The following is a 24450-nucleotide window of genomic DNA, read 5'->3' as shown; positions in this document are numbered from 1 at the left end:
TTTGCTCTTATTTAATTTCTTGAGTTGGAAGCTTAGGAATTGGTTTGAGACCTATATTTTTTAATATGAAATTTTATGCTGTGAGTTTCTTTAACAGCACCATGTGAACTGTCTCCCAGAGACTCTATGTTTTCATGCAAATCAATATATCTGAAGATTTTCCACATATCTTTTTACGAGTTTCTAGCTTATGTCCATTTTATTAAGAGAAAGTGTTTTATATGATTCCAGTTCTTTTAAATTTGTGGATGTTTGTTTTATGGCTTACAATTTGGTCAGTTTGGTGGACTTTTCCTTGTGCTTTTGAGAAGAATGTGTTTTCTGCTGCTGTGTGTGGTGTGTTCCGTAAATGTCAGTTACATTCAGGTGGTTGATAGTTTTCCTCAGGTCTTTTATATTCTTATTAAGTTTTGTTTTGCTCACTTTGTTGATTTCTGAGAGGGGAGTTTTGAAGTTTCCTAATTGTGGATTTATCTGTTTTTCCTGTTCTATTTCTGCTTTATGTCTTTTGAAATTCTATTGTGAACATAATTAGAATTGGGTGGTAATTGGCTCTGTCATTGTGTGTCTCTCTCTTTACCTCTGATAATATTATTTGTTTTGAAGTCCCTTTTTGTCTGATTGTCTAATGTCTAATATAGGCATTTCTGCTTTGATTCTCGATTTCATAGAATATTTTTCTTCAGCCTTTTACTTATAATGTATTTATACCTTTATATATAAAGTGGTTTCTTTTAGACTACAAATAGTTAGGTTTTCCTTTTACGTCCAATGTGATGAGTTCTTTTAATTGAAGTCTTTAAATCACTTTCATTTAAAGTTCCTACTGATAGAGTTAAATTACATTTACTATTTTGCTATTTGCTTTTATTAGTGTCATTTATTCCTTGTCTCCTTTTATTCTTCCCCTTTTGGATTAATTGAACTTTTAGAAATGATTCCATTTTATTTATGCTATTAGTTCATCAGTTGTGCTACTTTTTAAAAGTATCTCACTTGGGCATATATGTCTCTAATTTATAGAGTGTGCCTTGGAACAATATTTTACAGTTTTACCACTAGTCTAAGAACCTTACAAGTGGCTTCAAATGCCACTCCCAGTCCTTTGTACTATTGTAGTCATGAATTTTACTTCAACATGCTAGTAACATGTTGTTGTTACTAGTAACAACATGTGGTTACTAGTAACATATGTGGTGTGGTAACCCCTCACCACAATGAGTCTTTTATATTTATTTTTATCATTTTAGCATTATTCTATGTAGATCCATGTTCTGTGTAGTATGAGATTCCTTCTGACTGAAGAGCTCCATGAACAATTTTTATCCTAGGTCTTTCTGATAATGAATTCTCTCAGCTTTTCTTCATCTGTGAATGTCTATTTTATCCTTATTTTCAAAAGATTTTTTTCCCTCTGTATAGAATTTTGAGTTGAGAGGATGTGAATTTTTTCCCTTTTCATCACCTTAACTGTATCCCTCCCTTGTCTTCTGGATTGCATTGTCTCTGATGAGAAGTGTATTTTAATTGTTATGTTTCTTCTTCTGTCTATAAAGTGTCTTCAGTTTCTAGCTACCTGCAAGATGATCTCTTTATCCTTGGTCTCAGCAATTTGACTAAGATGCATCTCAGCCTTTATAGGGTTTGAGTATAATTTTTTTCAGGTGGTGGTGAGGAGTGAGTCAATCCAGCCCTGCTGCAGTATCTGTGTGGGCTGCTTAAGAGCTGTGAGTTTAGGATCATCCCATTACTGTCAGCCTAACTCCAGTAGAGGGCTTAGTCTTGAAGTTGTCCAGATTCAATTTGTGTTGCTAAGCAACACAAGTTAGAGCATCTTGAGACATCTTGAATTTATCACCAGGGTGGTGAATTTTCAGATAGCATGAGATAATTCAGAAACAGTATCATTATAAAAATACGCTCTTTTTATATTTTTTTTATTAATTGAAGGAAATTAAATTCAGTGAACAACCACAAAAGGATCAGCCTAATGAGGCACCTAAGGAGGAAGTGGCCATTACACACAAAGCTAGTGTTACTTCCCGCAAGAGTACACAGGAGAAGAACCGAATTAACCTGGGAAGGAGTCAACTGACCAAGAGATTGGAGCCAAGTTTAAACTGGAGGACCAGTGTCAGTTCCAAAGAGTAGGTAGATATTAACGTAATGGGTTTTCTGATACATACTTCCCTACCACATGTTTATCTAACTTTTCACATAACTTCATTTCACTGGAGGAAAATACATAGTATATACATACACCTCCCTCCAAAGTAATTACAGGTTGGTTCCCTTTTCCCCTCTTCATGTTCCAAGAAGAAAGATTTGACATCAAACTGGGTTTGTGTACAGAGGACCATGGAAGGAGAGCACAATTCACTTTCATGTGGTTGGTGAGTCAGGGCAAATAACAAATGAAAATGATGATAAAACACATGGAGGAATCTCATGGGGGAATGTAAACATTGTGGTAGGGACCTGATTAAGTAGTGTTAAATTATGTGATTAAATATAAAATCAGGAGGCAGTCCTAAGATGGTGGAGGAATAGGAAAGTGGTCTCCTGACCACTTTCTCCCCCACAAATTCATTGAAAGATCATTTGAACACTGAGAAAATTCCACAAAACAACTTCTGAATACTGGTGGAGGACATCAGGCACCTGGAAAGGCAGTCCATTGTCTTCAAAAGGAGGTAGGATAAAATATAAAAGATAAAAAGAGAGACAAAAGAGTTAGGGACGGATACCCATGCTAGGAGGGAGTCGTGAAGAAGGAGAAGTATCCAAACATCAGGAAACCCTCTCAGTGGCAGGTCTAAGGGGAGTTTTAGAATCTCAGAGGGCAACATAACTGGGAGGAAAAAATAAATAAATAAAACCCACAGATTACGTGCCTAACTACAACTCCCAGCAGAGAAGTAGCCCAGACGCTCGCATCTGCCACCAGCAAGTGGGGGCTGAACAGGGAGGCACAGGCTGTATTGCTTAGGTTAAGGACCAGGCCTGAATGCCCTGAGGGCAATCTGAGGGAGCTAATGTGAGATAGCAACCCAAACTGTGGGATAGCCAGAGAGAGAAAAAAAAGAAAGCGTGTGAGAGAGAGAACTTTCCCACAAAAAGCTCTAACCTAAGGCACTGCCAGGCTGCTCACAGAACAAAGGACTGAGTGAATACCAAAGAAGAGCTAGCTGGCTGCAGACAAGCCCATCTCCCACTGGAGGCAGAGAGGCAGGTGGGCGGCAGCCAGAGCCAGCAAGGGGCAATCTCTGCCCGCGATGGCATTCTCTACCAAACTGTGAGCAGGCTCCCAGTTGCTAACCAAGTCTTCCTGAGATCCTGGACGGTTGACATCCACCAGGAAGGTTGCAGCCAGTGATCAGCTCCCTAAAGGAGACACACAGCACACCTGAGACAGCGCTCCCACTGTGCACCCAGGAAACAGAGCAGCTGGGACAGGGGAGGAGATAAGACACACTTGGGGAGAGTGCACTTGCCAAGCACCTTTTTGCCTGAGCTGCTTGGACCTGGGAAGGGCACAGAACACAGGCCCAACTGAGTCTGTGCCTTTGTGGAGTACCCGAGAACCTGAACCTGAGTGGCTTAGACCTGGGAAGTGCATACAACCCAGGGCCTGCTTTAGATAGTTCCCCTGCCAAGCAACCTGGAGCTTGAGCAGTGTAGACTGCAAAGGCACACATTCCGTGAATGGGGGCAAACCCACTGTGGCCCAGACACTGTGAGCGCTCCCTACACACACCAGTGATATTTGTTTGCAGTGTTACTCCCTCCCCACAGCACAATTGAACAAGTGAGCCTAAATAAGTGACCACCTCCACCCCCTTGTGTCAGAGCGGAAACTAGACACTGAAGAGACTTGCAAACAGAAGAAGCCAAAATAAACAAAGTGACAGGTGCAACAGATTAAAACCCTATAGTTAGCACCTACTACATTGGAAGGGGCCTGTAGGCCTTGAGAAGAAGTATAAGCTGGAACAAGGAACTATCTGAAACTGAACTGACCCCATACTACCCACAACAGCTCTAGAGAAATTCCTAGATATATTTTACTATTATCATTTTTTAATTAAAAAAATAAATTTATTTTTAAGCCCTTTCAGTTAAGTTCAGTTCAGTTGCTCAGTCGTGTCCGACTCTTTGTGACCCCATGAATCGCAGCACGCCAGCCCTCCCTGTCCATCACCAACTCCCGGAGTTCACCCAGACTCATGTCCATCGAGTCAGTGATGCCATCCAGCCATGTCATCCTCTGTCGTCCCCTTCTCCTCCTGCCCCAATCCCTCCCAGCATCAGAGTCTTTTCCAATGAGTCAACTCTTCGCATGACGTGGCCAAAGTACTGGAGTTTCAGCTTTAGCATCATTCCTTCCAAAGAAATCCCAGGGCTGATCTCCTTCAGAATGGACTGGATGGATCTCCTTGCAGTCCAAGGGACTCTCAAGAGCCTTCTCCAACACCACAGTTCAGTAGCATCAATTCTTCGGCACTCAGCTTTCTTCACAGTCCAACTCTCACATCCATACATGACCATTGGAAAAACCATAGCCTTGACTAGACAGACCTTTGTTGGCAAAGTAATGTCTCTGCTTTTCAATATGCTGTCTAGGTTGGTCATAACTTTTCTTCCAAGAAGTAAGCATCTTTTAAAGCCCTTTATTACTCCTTTAATTTTCATTTTTATAGCCTGCTATTACCTTGACAAAAAAGACCCTATTTTTAAAGCAAATTTCATATATATTTTAAATTATTTTTTGTGATTTTGTTTTGTATTTTTACTATTGTATTTTTGAGAGTCTAACCTCTACTCTAGATTTTTAATCTTTGCTTTTTGTTATTTGTTATCAATTTTGTACCTTTAAGAATCCAATCTTCAGTACCCATTTTTACTTAGGTGTGTGATTACTGGCTTGATTGCCCTCTCCCTCTGACTTTCCTTTTTCTCCCCCAGGTCACCTCTATCTCCTCCCTCCCCTTTCTCTTCTTTACCCAGTGCTGTGAATCTCTTTGGATATTCTGGGCTATGGAGAACACTTAGGGAACTGATTACTGGCTAGATCTGTCTCTCTCCTTTTAACTCCCCCTCTTCTCCTCCTGGTCATCTCTCCTTTCTCTCTCTTCTCTTCTCTGTGTAACTCAGTGAACCTTTCTGGGTGTTCCAGCCTGTGGAGAGCACATAGGGAATTGATTACTGGCTACATTGCTCTCCCCCCTTTTGATTCCTCCTCTTCTCCTCCTGGTCACCTCTATCTCCCTCATCCCTCTTCTCTTCTGTATGTAACTCTGCAAACCTCTCTGGGTGTCCCTCACTGTGGAGAATCTTTTCTCCATTAACCTAGATGTTTTATCATTGGTGTGGTATGGATGGAGAAGTCTTGAAGCTACTGTAAGAATAAGACTGAAAAACCGGAGGCAGGAGGCTTAAATCCAAAACTTGATAACACGAGAAAACTCCTGACTCCAGGGAACATTAATTGACAAGAGCTCATCCAAAAGCCTCCATACCTACACTGAAACAAAGCTCCACCCAAGAGCCAACAAGTTCCAGAGCAAGACATACCATGCTAATTCTCCAGCAGTGCAGGAACATAGCCCTAAGCATTAATATACAGGCTGCCCAAAGTCACATCAAACCTATAGACACCTCAAAACTCACTACTGGACACTTCATTGCACTCCAGAGAGAAGAAATCCAGCTCCACCCACCAGAACACTGATGCAAGCTTCCCTAACCAGGAAACCTTGACAAGCCACTCGTCCAATCCCACCCACAGGGAGGAACCTCCACAATAAAGAGGAACCACAAACTTCCAGCATACAGAAAGGCCACCCCAAACATAGCAATCTAAACAAGATGAAAAGGCAGAGAAATATTCAGCAGGTAAAGGAACAAGATAAATGCCCACCAAACCAAACAAAAGAGGAGGAGATAGGGAATCTACCTGAAAAAGAAATCAGAATAATGATAGTAAAAATGATCCAGAATTTTGAAAACAAAATGGAGTTACAGATAAACAGTCTGGAAACAAGGATTGAGAAGATGCAAGAAAAGTTTAACAAGGACCTAGAAGAAATAAAAAAGAGTCAATCAATAATGAATAATGCAATAACTGAGATCAAAAACACTCTGGAGGGAACCAACAGTAGAATAACCGAGGCAGAAGATAGAATAAGTGAGGTGGAAGATAGAATGGTGGAAATAAATGAAGCAGAGAGGAAAAAAGAGAAAAAGAATAAAAAGAAATGAGGACAACCTCAGAGACCTCTGGGACAATGTCAAATGCCCCAACATTCGAATCATAGGAGTCCCAGAAGAAGAACACAAAAAGAAAGGCCATGAGAAAATACTTGAGGAGATAATAGTTGAAAACTTCCCTAAAATGGGGAAGGAAATAGCCACCCAAGTCCAAGAAACCCAGAGAGTCCCAAATAGGATAAACCCAAGGTGAAACACCCCAAGACACATTTTAATAAAATTAATGAAGATCAAACACAAAGAACAAATGTTAAAAGCAGCAAGGGAAAAACAACAAATAACACACAAGGGGATCCCCATAAGAATAACAGGTGATCTTTCAATAGAAACTCTTCAGGCCAGAAGGGAATGGCAGGACATACTTAAAGTGATGAAAAAGAAAAACCTACAACCCAGATTACTGTACCCAGCAAGGATCTCATTCAAATATGAAGGAGAAATCAAAAGCTTTACAGACAAACAAAAGCTGAGAGTATTCATCATCACCAAGCCAGCTCTTCAACAAATGCTAAAGGATCTTCTATAGACAGGAAACACAGAAAGGCTTTATAAACTCGAACCCAAAACGAAGTAAATGGTAACGGGATCATACTTATCAATAATTACCTTAAATGTAAATGGGTTGAATGCCCCAACCAAAAGACAAAGACTGGCTGAATGGATACAAAAACAAGACCCCTATATATGCTGCCTACAAGAGAACCACCTCAAAACAAGGGACACATACAGACTGCAAGTGAAGGGCTGGAAAAAGATATTTCACACAAATGGAGACCAAAAGAAAGCAGGAGTAGCAATACTCATATCAGATAAAATAGACTTTGAAATAAAGACTGTGAAAAGAGACAAAGAAGGACACTACATAATGATCAAAGGGTCAATCCAAGAAGAAGATATAACGATTATAAATATATATGCACCCAACATAGGAACACCACAATATGTAAGACAAATGCTAACAAGTATGAAAGGGGAAATTAATGGTAACACAATAGTGGGAGACTTTAATACCCAACTCATACCTATGGATAGATCAAATAAACAGAAAATTAGCAAGGAAACACAAACTTTAAATGATACAATGGACCAGTTAGACCTAATTGATGTCTGTAGGACATTTCACCACAAAACAATGAATTTCACCTTTTGCTCAAGTGCACACAGAACCTTCTCCAGGATAGACCACATCTTGGGCCTTAAATCTAGCCTTTGTAAATTTAAAAAAAAGTGAAATCATTCCAAGCATCTTTTCTGATCACAATGCAGTAATATTAGATGTCAACTACTGGAAAAATATTAAAAATACAAACATATGAAGGCTAAACAATACACTTCTGAATAAACAACAAATCACAGAGGAAATCAAAAAAGAAATAAAAAATCAAAATATGCATAGAAACGAATGAAAATGAAAACATAACAATCCAAAACCTATGGGATTCAGTAAAAGCAGTGCTAAGGGGAAGGTTCATAGCAATACAAGCTTACTGCAAGAAACAAGAGAAAAGTCAAATAAATAACTAATTCTACACCTAAAGCAACTAGAAAAGGAAGAAATGAAGAACCCCAGGGTTAGTAGAAGGAAAGAAATCATAAAAATCAGGGCAGAAATAAATGAAAAAGAAACAAAGGAGACCATAACCAAAATCAACAGAGCTAAAAGCTGGTTCTTTGAGAAGATAAATAGACAAACCATTAGCCAGACTCATCAAGAAAAAAAGGGAGAAGAATCAAATCAGAAATTAAAGTGGAGAAATCACAACAGACAACACAGAAATACAAAAGATCGTAAGAGACTACTATCAGCAAATATATGCCAATAAAATGGACAACTTGGAAGAAATGGACAAATTCTTAGAAAAGTGGAACTTTTCAAAACTGAACCAGGAAGAAATAGAAAATCTTAACAGACCCATCACAAGCACAGAAATCAAAACTGTAATCAGAAATCTTCTAGCAAACAAAAGCCCAGGACCAGATGACTTCACAGCTGAATTCTACCAAAAATTTAGAGAAGAGATAACACCTATCCTATGCAAACTCTTCCAGAAAATTTCAGAGAAAGGTAAACTTCTAAACCCATTCTGAGTCCACCATCACCCTAATACCAAAACCAGACAAAGATGCCACAAAAAAGAAAACTACAGGCCAATATCACTGAACATAGATGCAAAAATCCTTAACAAAATTCTAGCAAACAGAATCCAAAAACATATTAAAAAGATCATACATCATGACCAAGTGGGCTTTATCCCAGGGATGCAAGGATTCTTTAATATCTGCAAATCAATCATTGTGATACACCACATTAACAAATTGACAGATTAAAAACCATATGATTATCTCAATAGATGCAGAGAAGGCCTTTGACAAAATTCAGCATCCATTTATGATAAAAACCCTCCAGAAGGAATAGAAGGAACATACCTCAACAAAATAAAAGCCATATATGATAAACCCACAGCAAACATTATCCTCAGTGGTGAAAAATTGAAAGCATTTCCCCCAAATTCAGGAACAAGACAAGGGTGCCCACTCTTACCACTACTATTCAACATAGTTTTGGAAGTTTTAGCCACATCAATCAGAGAAGAAAAGAAATAAAAGGAATCCAGATTGGAAAAGAAGAAGTAAAACTCTCACTGTTTGCAGATGACATGATCCTCTACATAGAAAACCCTAAAGACTCCACCAGAAAATTACTAGAGCTAGTCAATGAATATAGTAAAGTTGCAGGATATAAAATTAACACACAGAAATCCCTTGCATTCCTATACACTAACAATCAGAAAACAGAAAGAGAAATTAAGGTAACAATTCCATTCACCATTGCAACAAAAAGAATAAAATACTTAGGAATAAATCTACCTAAAGAAACAAAAGACCTATATATAGAAAACTATAAAACACTGGTGAAAGAAATCAAAGATGACACAAATAGATGGAGAAATATACCATGTTCATGGATTGGTAAAATCAATATGGTGAAAATGAGTATACTACCCAAAGCAGTCTATAGATTCAGTGCCGTCCCTATCAACCTACCAACAGTATTTTCCAGAGAAATAGAACAAATAATTTCACGATTTGTATGGAAATACAAAAAAATCTCAAATAGCCAAAGCAATCTTGAGAAAGAAGAATGGAACTGGAGGAATCAACCTGGCTGACTTCAGACTATACTACAAAGCTACAGTCATCAAGACAGTATGGTACTGGCACAAAGACAGAAATATAGATCAATGGAATGAAATAGAAAGCCCAGAGATAGATCCACACACTTAAGGACACCTTATCTTTGACAAAGGAGGCAAGAATATACAGTGGAGAAAATACAATCTCTTTAACAAGAGGTGCTGGGAAAACTGGTCAAGCACTTGTAAAAGAATGAAACTAGAACACTTTCTAACACCATACACAAAAATAAATTCAAAATGGATTAAAGATATAAATGTAAGATCAGAAACTATAAAACTCCTAGAGGAGAACATAGGCAAAACACTCTCCAACATACATCACAGCGGGATCCTCTATGACTCACCTCCCAGAGTAATGGAAATAAAAGCAAAGATAAACAAATGGGACCTAAGTAAACTTAAATGCTTTTGCACAACGAAGGAAACTATAAGCAAGGTGAAAAGACAGCCTTCAGAATGGGAGAAAATAATAGCAAATGAAGCAACTGACAAAGAATTAATCTCAAAAATATACAAGCAGCTCCTGCAGCTCAATTCCAGAAAAATAAATGACCCAATCAAAAAATGGGCCAAAGAACTAAACAGACATTTTTCCAAAGAAGACATACAGATGGCTAACAAACACATGAAAAGATGCTCAGCATCGCTCATTATCAGAGAAATGCAAATCAAAACCACAATGAGGTACCATCTCACGGCAGTCAGAATGGCTGCCATCAAAAAGTCTACAAACAATAAATGCTGGAGAGGGTGTGGAGAAAAAGGAACCCCCTTACACTGTTGGTGCAAACTAGTACATCCACTATGGAGAACAGTGTGGAGATGCCTTAAAAAAACGAAATAGAACTGCCATATGACCCAGCAGTCCCACTGCTGGGCATACACACTGAGGAAACCAGATTTGAAAGAGACAATGTTCATCTTGTTCATCGCAGCACTGTTTACAATAGCCAGGATATGGAAGCAACCTAGATGTCCATCGGCAGATGAATGGATAAGGAAGCTGTGGTACATATACACAATGGAGTATTACTCAGCCATTAAAAAGAATGCATTTGAATCAGTTCTAATGAGGTGGATGAAACTGGAGCCTATTATACAGAGTGAAGTCAGTCAGAAAGAAAAACACCAATACAGTATACTAACGCATATATATGGAATTTAGAAAGATGGTTAACGATGACCCTATATGTGAGACAGCAAAAGAAACACAGATGTAAAGAATAGTCTTTTGGACTCAATGGGAGAAGGCAAGGGTGGGATGATTTGAGAGGGTAGTGTTGAAACGTGTATATTATCATATGTGAAGCGGATTGCTGGTCCAGGTTCGATACATGAGACGGGGTGCTCAGGGCTGGTGCCCTGGGATGACCAGTGGTGGGAGGGGGGTTCTGGATGGGGAACACATGTGCACCCATAGCTGATTCATGTCGATGTATGGCAAAAACTGCTACAATAATGTAAAGTAATTAGCTTCCAATTAAATAAATTAGTTAAAAAAATATAAAATCATGTGAAGTTAATTAGGGGAAACTTCATAGCGGTGGTACCATGTGTATTAAGAGAACTTTAAATGAATACTATAAAAAGGATAAAATCTGAAACATGTGACAGGCCTGAGTAAAGTGGACACTGGTTTTATGAAAGTCTGAAATGTACTTGCCTGGAGAATCCCAGGGACGGCAGAGCCTGGTGGGCTGCTGTCTATGGGGTCGCACAGAGTCGGACACGACTGAAGCGACTTAGCAGCAGCAGCAGCAGCTCCATTCAGGACCCTTTGTAAATTGGTGCCAAAGCAAAGAATAAAGGCCAATGTTGCCAACACCAAAGCAGTCAGAAGCACCTAGAGCACTTTGTGAAGTTTTAGCAAATGGGTTACAAGTTTCAGTGTATTTTTAGTGTTCCATGTTGTCCCCTATTAAGAACGGGCTCCCTACTGGTCATGTGGGGACCCTCACCTATAGGGATTCCAAGAAGCACAGGTGATTGTATTTTGGACACAGACTCAGAGAGCTGAGAGAGGGGAGACTTGTGGGAGGTGAGACACCTTGCTCCTCTGATTCTCCCTGATTTGCGGGTATTTGACCTTGTGGCTCTCTTTGAAAGGGTGAGTCTGAAAATGATAAGTATTTGGGCTCATCTGTTAACTGGGGGATGAATTATAAAATACTGCTTTTTCCATGTGCTCACTTTTTTTTCAGTTAAGAATTTACTAAACAAGGATTTAATGCAAACCAGTATATTCCAAAAAGTATACTAAGCTTGAGAATGTCCAGAAAATCGACACAGGCCCTGCTGTGATGTTGGGTGGGCAAGGAGAACACAGGCAGTTGGGACTCAGGGTAGAAGACATAGACTGAAGGACCTTTCCAGTGATAGCAACCTGTGAAGACCTGTTTCTGGCACAAAGAAATATTGGACAAGTGTTTCTCCATTATATAAAATTCATGGCTCTGCTTGCAGGACAGGACAGAAGGGACCTCTCAGGTGTCAGATGAGACTGAAACTCATAGTCATTCTCTGTCAGGAAAACACATCATTTGGGTGCATGATAATGATGGAATATTTGTACACATTTATATTTTTAATATTCTATTAGCATAAAGTAATTAATATAATTAATATTTCTTTAGGAGCAGAAATACACTAAGAGACACCCAAGTAGAAAAACATGGAGGAAAACTTGAAAAGTCCAGATCATCTGTTTCACCTGGAAGAGCACAGTTAATTCGGTGAGTTTCTATTAACGTGTGCGTGCTCAGTCATGTCCAACTGTTTGCGACCCTATGGACTGCAGCCCAGTAGGCTTCTTTGTCCATGGGATTCTCCAGGCAAGAATACTGGAGTGGGTTGCCATTTCTTCTCCAGAGGATCTTCTCGACCTGCAGATTGAACCCATGTCTTCTGAGTCTCCTGAATTGCAAACAGATTCTTTACCACTTGAGGATCAGTTCTTTAAAGCCACTCCTACATAACAGCTAGTTAATACTGGTTAATGGTGCTTTACTTTCACATTAGGGTCTTATGATATCTATACTGATATAGTAGAAATGCTGTAAGAAGGGTAATAATGGGTTTCTTTAAATATATAGGATAATTTTCAATGTGGAGCTATTTTGGGGGGATAAAGTAGAAATTAATAGCTTTATTGCTTGGCCAGGCAAAGAGGGGTACAGTGGGCTTCTGCCCCAGAAAACTGTATGTCCCTAATGTGGAGTTAAATACAGTGATCTACTGGTATTAGCTAACTGTTTGTAAACACATATATTTAATGCAAAAAGCAGTTAACTGCAAAAAGCTGTTAACTGCATGTGTGTTCAGTTGCTCAGTCATGTTCAACTCTTTACAGCCCTTTGGACTGTAGACTGCCAGGCTCCTCTGTCCATGGGATTTTTCAGGCAAAATACTGGAGTGGATCGCCATTTCCCACTCCAGGAGATCTTCCCAACCCAGGGAATGGTAGCAAAACAGGACTCTTAGCTAATCTCTTGCCTCTGTCATAGCAAAATCGTCATCTTTCTGAGCCTTACTTACTGATCACCAATGGCTCTGCTAATTCTAAAGTGACATATGTAATTTCTCATTAAAACAGCCATTAGTCGAAAACCAACTGTTAAGCTTCTTACCCAGTTTTCAGTTTGACAATAAAAGTGACATATCTGGGGAGAAAGTTCAGCTGCTTTTAAGTTTGGGAGGCAGGGAGAAATGGCAGGAATTTCATATTATAAAATTTGCACAGTTCAAAAGAAAACAAACTTTAAGACACTCTAAAACATATATGCCATCTTGGAAAGTTAGGAATAATAAATTATTCAAATTTTGACAATTCTTAAAAAATTCTTACTTTGAAATATTTGTAGAGTCACAGAAAGTTGCAGAGATAGTGCAGAGAGATCCCATATGCCCTTCACCTAGTTCCCCCCAACAGTTAAATCCTGCATTTTGCATAACTACTGTACAAGATCAAAACCAAGAAATTAACATTGGTACAATGTATATGTGTTTTGCTATATCACTGTTCACTGAACCCAGGGTAGGCAACAAGCAAAGCTGGAAGAAAATGTAAGGAATCGTAGAAACTGCAGACACGTTTATTCTCTCCTGACTGGCATAGCAGCTGTAGCAGCAGACACGCTGTATTCTCTTGTGGTTGACCCAGCAGACACAGCCATAACACGTCCCTAACGCGGCCATAACATGGCTGTAACACAGACATAAGGCAGCCTCCAGGGCTTTTCGGGTATCAGAGCAGAAGTGGCCCACGGCCAAGTGGGTACATCATGATACGGGTGTGCAGTGCTATAAGTGATGTCAGCTGTCACATAACCATGTATTTATAAAACGTGGGGCAAGAGTGAGAGGCTGTGGGGCAAGAGAGCCTGACCACCACCATCTTGGCTAATTTGCTCTTTCCCTCCATTGGGACAATGCATAGTTCAGTGTCATTTTATCATGTGTAATTTGTTATGGTGACCGTGGCAACCAGGCTAGAGAACTGTTCACCCCATACGTGTCCTCCGGCTACCCTGTTATGGTCACAACCACTTTTGTTCCCCCATAATCCCCACTTCCTAGCAACAGTCATCTGCTTTCATAATTTTGTCATTTTGGACTGCCGTATAGATAGATTCATATGTTGTTTTTATATTGACTTATTTTCCAACACCATAATACCCTTGAGATCCACCTAATTGTTGCATGCATTTTGCTGAGTGGCATTCCATTGTATGGATATACCACAGCTTTTAAAGTTTTTCATGTATTAAGGCACATTTTAGCTGTTTGCAGCTTTTGGCTTTTAAAAATAAAACTGCTATAAACAATCACATACAGGTTTTTGTACAGATGAAAGTTTTTATTCCCCTAGGGTAAATGCCCAGTTGCTGATATATATGGTAATTGTGTTTTTAGCTTTTTAGGAAACTAGCTTTTCCAGAGTGGTGGCACCATTTTGTGTTCCCACCAGTGATGTATGAGAGACTCAGTTCCCCTCATCCTCGCCAATATTTGGTTTTGTTGTTTTATTTTAGCTGTCCTAAAATCTGTGCGGTGACAGCTTATTGCAGTCTTTGCATTTCCCTAATGGCTCATGATGTTAATATCTTGTCATGAACTTATTGCTATCTGTTTACGCTCTTCAGTGAAATGTCTGTCTATATCTTTTGCTCATTTTTAATTGAATCATTTGTTTTTCAAAATGTTGAGTTTTGAGAGTTCTTCATCTATCTCTCTATGATATCCTTCATTGTATATGTTAGTTTGCAGGTATTTTCTCCCTCTCTGTACCTTGTCTTTTCCTCCTCTTAATAGGGCCTCTGGGAGAACAGTTTTTGATGAAGTCTGATTTATTAGTTTTTCTTCTGTGGATTGTGCTTTTGATGTCATGTCTAAGAACTCTTCATGAAGCCCTTGATCCTGAAGATTATCTCCAATGATTTTTTCCTAAAAGTTGTAATAATTTTACATTTAAGGCTGGTATTCATTTTGAGTTTAATTTTATATAAAATTTATATATACATCAAGATTCTTTTTTGTAACCTACTGATGTTCAGTGTTTTCACCTTAGTCAAGCATCAGGTGGGTGTACTCGGGGCTATTTCTGAGTCTCCATTCTGTTCAGCTAATTTTTATATCTAGCCCTAGCACACAATCTTGATAGCACACAATCTTGATTATTATAGCTCTATAGTTATTCTTGAAATCTGGTAAAGTGATTCCTCTCCCTTTATTATTTTATCCCAAAATTGTTTTGAGTTATTCTACTTATTTTCCTTTCCACATACATTTTAGAATGATCATGCTAAAAAAAAAAAAAAAAACTTACTGAAGATTTTAATCTGTGGAGTTGGAGAAGACTCTTGAGAGTCCCTTGGATTGCAAGGAGATCAAAACAGTCAATCCTAAAGGAAAACAATCCTGAATATTCATTGGAAGAACTGATGCTGAAACCGAAACTCCAGTACTTTGGCCACCTGATGCGAAGAGCTGACTCATTAGAAAAGACCTGATACTGGGAAAGGCTGAAGGCAGGAAGAGAAGGGGACAACAGAAGAAAGATGGTTGGATGGCATCACCAACTCAATGCTATGCTATGCTAAGTCACTTAAGTCGTGTCCAACCAACTCTGTGCGACCCCATAGATGGCAGCCACCAGGCTCCCCCGTCCCTGGGATTCTCCAGGCAAGAACACTGGAGTGGGTTGCCATTTCCTTCTCCAATGCATGAAAGTGAAAAGTGAAAGCGAAGTCGCTCAGTCGTACCCGACTCCTAGCGACCCCATGGACTGCAGCCTACCAGGCTCCTCCGTCCATGGGATTTTCCAGGCAAGAGTACTGGAGTGGGGTGCCATTGCCTTCTCCAACCAACTCAATGGACATGAGTTTAAGCAAGCTCTGAGAGATGGTGAAAGACAGGGAAGCTTGACGTACTACAGTCCATGCAGTTGCAGAGTCAGACACAGCTGAGTGACTGAACAACAACAACTGAAGATTTTGATAGAAGTTACATTGAAACCCTATCTCAATTTTGAGAAAATTGATATCTTTACTGTGTAGACTGTATGACTGTTTATTTAAGGCTTTGGTTTCTTTCACCAGCAGTTTCTAATTTTCAGCATAAAAGTCCAGTACATGTTTTGTTAGATTTACATCCAGAAGTAGAAACACCAGTACTGTTAACTATCAATGATCAAGGTAAAAGTCCTTCCTTCCTTTTTCTTAGTCTTAAGAGGACAGCATTCTGTCTTTCACCAGTAAGTATGATGATAGTTTTTGTGCTGCTGCTGCTGCTAAGTCGCTTCAGTCATATCTGACTCTGTGCGACCCCATAGATGGCCCCGCACCAGGCTCCGCCATCCCTGGGATTCTCCAGGCAAGAACACTGGAGTGGGTTGCTATTTCCTTCTCCAATGCACTAAAGTGAAAAGTGAAAGTGAGGTCTCTCAGTCCTGTCAGACTCTTAGCGACCCCATTGGACTGCAGCCCACCAGGCTCCTGTGTCCATAGGATTTTCCAGGCAAGAGTACTGGAGTGGGGTGCCCTTGCCTTCTCAGAGTTTATCTGCAGATATTCTTTAAGTTGAGGAAGTTCCCCGCTACTCTTGTTTTTCTGAGAGTTTTAATACCACTGAGTGTTGAATTTTGTCACATGCTTTTTCTGCATCAATTAGTATGATCATTCCATTTTTCTTCTGTAGGTTGTTACTGTAGTGGATTACACTGGTTGATTTTTGAATCCTGAAGCAGACTTGCATTCCTGGAATAAACCGCACTTGGTCCTTCTTTACATATATATAGCTTTCAGTTCAGTTCAGTCACTCAGTCATGTCCGACTCTTTGTGACCCCATGAATCGCAGCACGCCAGGCCTCCCTGTCCATCACCAACTCCCAGGGTTCACTCAAACTCATGTCCATCGAGTTGGTGATGCCATACAGCCATCTCATCCTCTGTCGTCACCTTCTCCTCCTTCCCCCAATCCCTCCCAGCATCAGGGTCTTTTCCAATCCAGCTCTTCGCATGAGGTGGCCAAAGTATTGGAGTTTCAGCTTCAGCCTCAGTCCTTCCAATGAAGACCCAGGACTGATCTCCCTTAGAATGGACTGGTTGGATCTCCTTGCAGTCCAAGGGACTTTCAAGAGTCCTCTTCAACACCACAGTTCAAAAGCATCAATTCTTCGGTGCTCAGCTTTCTTCACAGTCCAACTCTCACATCCATACATGACCACTGGAAAAACCATAACCTTGACTAGACGAACCTTTGTTGGCAAAGGAATATCTCTGCTTTTGAATATGCTATCTAGGTTGGTCATACCTTTCCTTCCAAGGAGTAAGCATCTTTTAATTTCATGGCTGCAGTCACCATCTGCAGTGATTTTGGAGCCCCCCAAAATAAAGTCTGACACTGTTTCCCCATCTATTTGCCATGAAGTGATGGGACCAGATGCCATTATCTTCGTTTTCTGAATGTTGAGCTTTAAGCCAACTTTTCACTCTCACTTTCATCAAGAGGCTTTTGAGTTCCTCTTCACTTTCTGCCATAAGGGTGGTGTCATCTGCATATCTGAGGTTATTGATATTTCTCCTGGCAATCTTGATTCCAGCTTGTGCTTCTTCCAGCCCAGCTTTACATATATATATTTATACGTGCTTAACATTTTGTTAAGGATATTTGCATCTACACTCATGAGGGATATTCAATAGCAGTGTTTTGTTTCTGTATGTACTTCAGTTTTGATATCAGACTTCATAAAATGAGTTCAGTTCTCTTCTGTTTTCTGGAAGAGATTGTGTAAAATTCGTGTTTGTTTTTTTATGCTTGGTAGAATTCTCCAGTGAAATCATCTGAAACTGAAGACACTTGTTTTTTAAGTTATGAATTAATTCCATTAGTAGCCATGAAAGTGAAAGTGAAGTCGCTCAGTCATGTCCAACCCTTTGCGACCCCATGAGCTGTAGCCTACCAGGGTCCTCCATCCACGGGATTTTCCAGGCAAGAGTGCTGGAGTGGGTTGCCATTTCCTTCTCCAGGGGATCTTCCCAACCCAGGGATCAAACCCAGGTTGAACCCAGGTCTCCCACATTGCAGGCAGACACGTTACCATTTGAGCCACCAGGGAAGCCTGCTGCTGCTGCTGCTGCTGCTAAGTCACTACAGTCGTGTCTGACTCTGTGTGAACCCGTAGACAGCAGCCCACCAGGCTCCCCCATCCCAGGGATTCTCCAGGCAAGAATCATGTGTTTCGTATTGGTTAAGTGACAGTAATTTGTACCTTTAAAGGAATCAATTTCTTTAAATTATCAGTTTAGTCTGTGTTCAGTTGTTCATAGTTTTATTATCTTTTTGTTGTCAGCAGGATCTGAAGTGATATGCTACATCTTATTCATTTCTGATACTGGAAATTTGTGTCTTCTCTTTTTCTTTGTCAGTCTTGCTAGAGGTTTGTCAATTTTATTGATCTTTTCAAGAAGCAGTTTTTTAAATTGATTTTTCAAGTTGTTTCTGTTTTCAGTTTTGTTCATTCTTTTCTTTATTAGTTTCTTTTCTCTCTTTGCTTTGGGTTTGTTTTGCTCTTCTTTTTCTAGTTTCTTTAGATGTGAGTTTAGATTACTGAATTGAGACTTCTCTTTTCTTCAGTTCAGTTCAGTTGCTCAGTCGTGTCTGACTCTTTGAGACCCCATGGACTGGAGTGTGCCAGGCTTCCCTGTCCAGCACCAACTCCCAGAGCTTGCTCAAACTCACGTACATTGAGTTGGTGATGCCATCCAACCATCTCATCCTCTGTCGTCCCCTTCTCCTTCTGCCTTCAATCTTTCCCAGCATCGGGATCTTTTCCAATGATTTAGTTCTTTGCATCATGTGGCCAAAGTATTGGAGCTTCAGCTTCAACATCAGTTCTTCCAATGAATATTCAGGGTTAATTTCCTTTAGGATTGACTGTTTTGATCTCCTTGATGTCCAAGGGACTCTCAAGAGTCTTCTGCAACACCGCAGTTTAAAAGCATCAATTCTTTGGTGCTCAGCCTTCCCTAAGATCCAACTCTCACATCCATACATGACTACTGGAAAAAGCATACCTTTGACTAGACAGAAGTTTGTCAGAAAATAATGTCTTTTGCACAGAGTTGGACATGATTGACACGACTTAGTAGCAGCAGCAGCTTTTTAACATGCTGTTAAAAAGGTTTGTCATAGCTTTTCTTTCAAGGAGCTAGTGTCTTTTAATTTCATGGCTGAAGTCACCATCTGCAGTGATTTTGGAGCCCGAGAAAATAACTCTCACTGTTTCCATTGTTTCCCTATCTATTTGCCATGAAGTGATGGGACCAGATGCCATGATCTTAGTTTTCTGAATGTTGTGCTTTAAGCCAACTTTTTCACCCTCCTCTTTCACTTTCATCAAGAGGCTCTTTAGTTCCTCTTCACTTTCTGCCATAAGGGTGGTGTCATCTGCATATCTGAGGTTATTGATATTTCTCCCGGCAGTCTTGATTCCAGCTTGTGCTTCATCCAGCCTGGCATTTTGCATGATGTACTCTGTATATAAGTTAAATAAGCAGAGTGACAGTATACAGCCTTGAGGTACTCCTTTCTGAATTTGAACCAGTCTTTTGTTCCAGATCCAGTTAAACTGTTGCTTCTTGATTTGCATACAGACTTCTCAAGAGGCAGGTCAGGTGGTCTGGTATTCCAATCTCTTGAAGAATTTTCCACAGATTGTTGTGATCTACACAGTCAAAGCTTATGGTGTACCCCTTAATAACATATATATATGTATATATATATATATGCACACACACACCCCTTAATAACATATATATATATATATATATATATGTTGGAGAAGGCAATGGCACCCCACTCCAGTAATTTTGCCTAGAAAATCCCATGGACAGAGGAGCCTGGTAGGCTGCAGTCCATGGGGTCGCTAGAGTCGGACACGACTGAGTGACTTCACTTTCACTTTTCACTTTCATGCAATGGAGAAGGAAATGGCAACCCACTCCAGTGTTCTTGCCTGGAGAATCCCAGGGACGGGGAAGCCTGGTGGGCTGCCATCTGTGGGGTTGCACAGAGTCAGACACGACTGAAGTGACTGAAGTGGAATGATTGCAATAGGTTCAGTTAATTTTCATCTCCTTATATAGTTACAAGTAATTCTTTCCTCATGATGAGAACTTAGATTTACTCTCTAAGCAACTTTCAAATACACCCCACAGCAGTGTTAATTGTAGTCAACATGTTGTGCATTACATCCTTAGTACTTATTTATCTTATAACTGTGTACCTTTTGACCTTCTTCCTCCAATTTCTCCTCCCTCCAACTCTGGTAACCACAAGTCTGATTTCTATGAATTTGGTTGTTTTTTGCTTTTTTTTTTTTTCCTCTGAGATTCCACATATAAGTGAAGTGATATAGTATTTGTTTTACTCTGACTAATTTCACTTAGTATAATGCCTTCCAGGTCTACTAATCCGATCTATCAGATTTTCCTCTGTAACCAATTCAGGTTTCCTGACATCTTTTGGACAAGAGAATACATAAATCTGACACTCAGTTCATGTGTCTTGTTTAGTTGGACCAGACACTTCGGTTCAGGATTTCACCGCACTGTGGCTCAGAGAGCACAGTTGTACCATTCTGACTTTTGAAAGTACAAGAATTGGAGCTCTGTGTGCCAAAAAGTCTTTGAGAAATTAAGAGAATGGTAGAACCTTTAGAATTAATGAAACTGGACAACTACCTGTCCTCCTATACTATGCTTCCAAATGGAAAAAAAAAATTAAAAAGATGTTTATGGAGAGCACATCTGGGGGGATAGAGAGAGAAAGAAAGAAAATAAGAGTGAATTCAATATGTTCCATGTGTCCAGGACCTTGATATTGAGTTAAAAGCCTCAGAGCAGGATGGAATAAAGTGAACTAACTGTCTTTGGTAAGGGAAAAAATGCCTTTTCCTTTGGGGCACTGGCAGTGTTGCCCAACTGAACTTCCTGCAGTAATAGAAATGGTTTATTTCTGAGCTGTCCTGTGTGGTAGCCACTCGACATACATGACTGTTGAGCAGTTGCAGTGTGGCCAGTGCAATTGGAAAACTGAATTTTCAATTGTATTCAATTTCAAGTAAAGAAATGGAAGAAACATAAATATAAATAGCCACCCATTATTTAAGTTATTTTATCACTATGACAAGTGGGAGTCTTAGGTCATTTACCTAATACCTTTTTCATTTTTTACTACTTTTTTATTATTATTATTGTACCATAGCAATAATATTGAAATGCACCTGCTATAAAGGCATGTGTTTATTCATCACCTCATGTAGATGTTAACAAAGATCTGCCACAATTCAGATGGTGTTGGTATCTTATCCATAGTTCATGTATCAATGTATGTTGCTGAAATAGTAACATAAGCATACTGTAGCATAAACATACTTATTATATGTTGTTGTTCCTAGTAAGAGTGTTGAAAAGATTGAGGAAATTATTAGTGACAGCTCCTCAGAAAGTGAGGAAGATGAAGAACAACCTGATCATCGTCAGGAAGCAAATGCAGATTTGCCATCAGAATATTGGCAAATTCAGAAGCTGGTGAAATATTTGAAGGTGAGAGAGAAACTTTTTATACTGTATTTGCAATGTTTATTTTAAATTTTTTCCCCAAAATATATATTCTGCTTTCAAGTTTACTATATATTTCTTTCAAGTAACGGTAGTAACTATCCCTATTATTATTTAAGTGTGCACATGGGAAGGTCTTATTACTCTGAGGATAGTGAGATTTGTCCTCATGGAGCAGTTGGGCTGCCTGGTACCAGCCCTCTCCCCTAGGTGGGGAGAAGGCAGTGGACCATGGCAGCCGTCAGATATTGTGACTTACACCACTGTGTGACTAGCAGGATGGCATGATGGAAAGAGCAAGGGGTTTTGAAGTTGGACTTAGACTGAATTCTAGATTGTGTTGCTAACTATCTGTGACTGTTGAAAAGTATGGTTTGCAGCCTTAATCTTCCTGACCCATGGGGTAAAATTAGTAATATCCACTCTAGGATTATTTTAAGGACTGAGAAAACACAGGTGAAAGATGTGGTGTGGTGTCTGATACATTGTAGGTACTTAAAATATGTGTTTCTGCTACTCTCTTACGTGAGATGCCATGTGTGAAAACATTTTGTAATAATAAATAAATGACCCATATAATATTGTATTTAAGTCCTCAGATAAGGGTGGGGCAAGGAAAATGATTTGCTCAAACCCAGATCAATATTAATTTCTGATGTTGGACAGTGAATCTTGGTAATAGCTAGGCCCTGTCTAAAGTTACCATCCAGAAGTCCTTTTGAAAACAACACTCTGACTTACCTCAGCTTGTCCTCCTCCATTTGCTAGGCTTTGCATATTTAAAGAAATTTACATGACTCCTAAATTACTAAAGGGTACTTTTCCTGTACCTTTGAGGTCATCCCAAGCTGACAGCTCAAACAGTCTATATGCATATTTTCATGAATTCAGAAAAGCTCCTCCCTCCCGCCAGGTGAACAATCTGATAGGTATAAGTAAGCTAAAAAAGTTTTTCCTAAAAGAAAAATATGTCCACTTCCTCTGTTGGCATCATCTCAGCTGCAACTCTAAGCACGTCTCAAAGAATTCTTTTATGTTTTCCTGAATCCTGAGAAAAATTAGTCAAGAAATTGGGAAAATGGGAAATTAGAATTAAAGTTGACAGTTAAAGTTTGATAATCTTCCTGAAGACATGACAGGTTCAAAGGAATCTACTGACATCATGGAGAGCAGGACAAGTTGATTATCTTAGTGATCATTCTACAGTGTTTGTGGTTGTCAAAGCAACACACTGTGCACATGAGATATACCAAGGATTCCCAATGTATCAGGGTCCCCTGTATCAGGCCGTGGCCTGTTAGCAACTGGGCACACAGCAGGAGGTGAGTGGCAGGCTAGTGAGTGAAGCTTCATCTGTATTTACAGCCGCTCCCTATCACTTGCATTACCACCTGAGCTACGCCACCCATCAGGTCAGTGGCAGCACTAGATTCTCATAGGAGTGCGACCCCTACTGTGAACATCGCATGTGAGGCGTGCAATGTTTTCCATGAAACTGGTCCCTGGTGCTAAAAAGGTTGGGGACTGCTGAGATATACAATTATATTTGCCAGTTATCCCTCAATAAAGTTTAGAAAAAGAAAATTCTGGCAGCAGAATCAAAGGTGGAGGTAGACATTTCCAGGCATCAGGACAGGAGCCAGTGAGAGATAAGTGGTCTCAGCCCAGGCGGTCAGCCTCACTTATTGCCGTGCCCCGAATGTGTCCGTGCAGGATGGTGAGTCATTCTTGTAAAAATAAATGGTACATTTATATGCATCATATCCTTTACACAAATCCTATTAGTGGTGTTCTAAGAAATAACAAATTTGTGAAGCGAAATAAGTCATTAAATGTGAAATTTTGACCTGTGATTCTTGTAGCCTTGCTGAACTTGCTGGAAATCTCAACGGTAAGTCATTTAGATGTACTCGGACACTTTTTCAGTGTTTAAATATTCACTGTATTGTGTATACTGTGTATTACAATTTGTTCTTTGCTAGTAATTTAACAGAAGAAATCCAAAGTGAGGAAGATGTGAATGTACGTTGTGCAACAGTCCATCATGATGCCAGAAACTGATGTAAAATTTGAGTTAGCAAATGATCTGATTATCTAATGATAATTAGCAAACCATTTATCCTCAATGGTTAAATCAGAATCAGGGCAAGCAGATAAAATATTTTCATCATTGAAAAAGAAAATGAGGGTATATGAAGCAAACCCTAATGCCCACCTTGGCTCTGCTTTTGAAAGCTTCTTAACAATTTGACTGCTGTCAATGCAAAATGAAAGAAAAAATTTTTTAATATCGGACATATTTGTACTGAAATAAAAATCAAGACTATTGGATAGGACAATTGATGCTTTGCTTTGTGTATTTTAAAATTGTATTTTAAGAATATCTTATAAATGTTAAATATTTTACTTTTTTCTTTCAACTTTTTAAATGGATTTTATTTACCATTTATTTTGTGTGATATTCCCTCTTCTAGTGTTTACTGTTATCAAATATCAGGTGGAGATCACTTTTACATGGGATTGTAATATGTATAGTGTTTTTTTTTTTCCTTACAAAAAACCTCTGAAATTTTTAGTATTTCTATCACAAAAAAGACGTGTGGTTTATTACAGAAATAATTTACCATTATAGTCATCCTTACTATTTAGTTGCATGTAAATAAATAAAATTTAGCAACACATATGAAATAACATGATTTCAGGAATTCCTGAGAACTTCTGGGAATTCCAGTTTCTTATTCTGGAATCTGGAAGATTCACATTTGCTGGGAATTTGGAGGCAGTCTTGTGGAGCACAGGCTGACGTTTCGGTCCCACAGTTCTGCCCCCACCTTGGCAGGAGTCTTTGTGCACAAACCACCCA

General features: G+C 39.5%; 1 protein-coding gene across 11 annotated transcripts in view; it reads left to right on the top strand.

The window, feature by feature from the left end:
* ODAD2 (outer dynein arm docking complex subunit 2) overlaps positions 1-24450 on the top strand; it is a 164405-nt gene that overhangs the window by 27021 nt on the left and 112934 nt on the right. For 9 of the 11 annotated variants that reach the window (XR_015139504.1, XR_015139503.1, XR_015139505.1 and 6 more), the window contains 3 exons: positions 1951-2147; positions 12101-12199; positions 21425-21572. Coding sequence is in view for 6 of the 11 variants with exons in the window: in XM_086333863.1 (XP_086189989.1) it covers positions 1951-2147; positions 12101-12199; positions 21425-21572 (444 nt within the window). In the remaining 5 variants the exon portion in view is untranslated. Of the gene's footprint in view, positions 1-1950; positions 2152-12100; positions 12200-21424; positions 21573-24450 lie in introns of all 11 variants that reach the window. The other 2 variants (XM_086333866.1, XM_086333865.1) reach the window with 1 other exon arrangement.

The sequence above is a fragment of the Bos grunniens genome, chromosome 13 (assembly GCF_055505025.1).
Source record: "Bos grunniens cultivar Pamir isolate PY7600 chromosome 13, Bosgru_T2T1.0, whole genome shotgun sequence".
Lineage (NCBI taxonomy): Eukaryota > Metazoa > Chordata > Mammalia > Artiodactyla > Bovidae > Bos > Bos grunniens.
The sequence above is the reverse complement of the archived record's forward strand: the minus strand, read 5'-3'. Positions and strand labels throughout refer to the sequence as shown.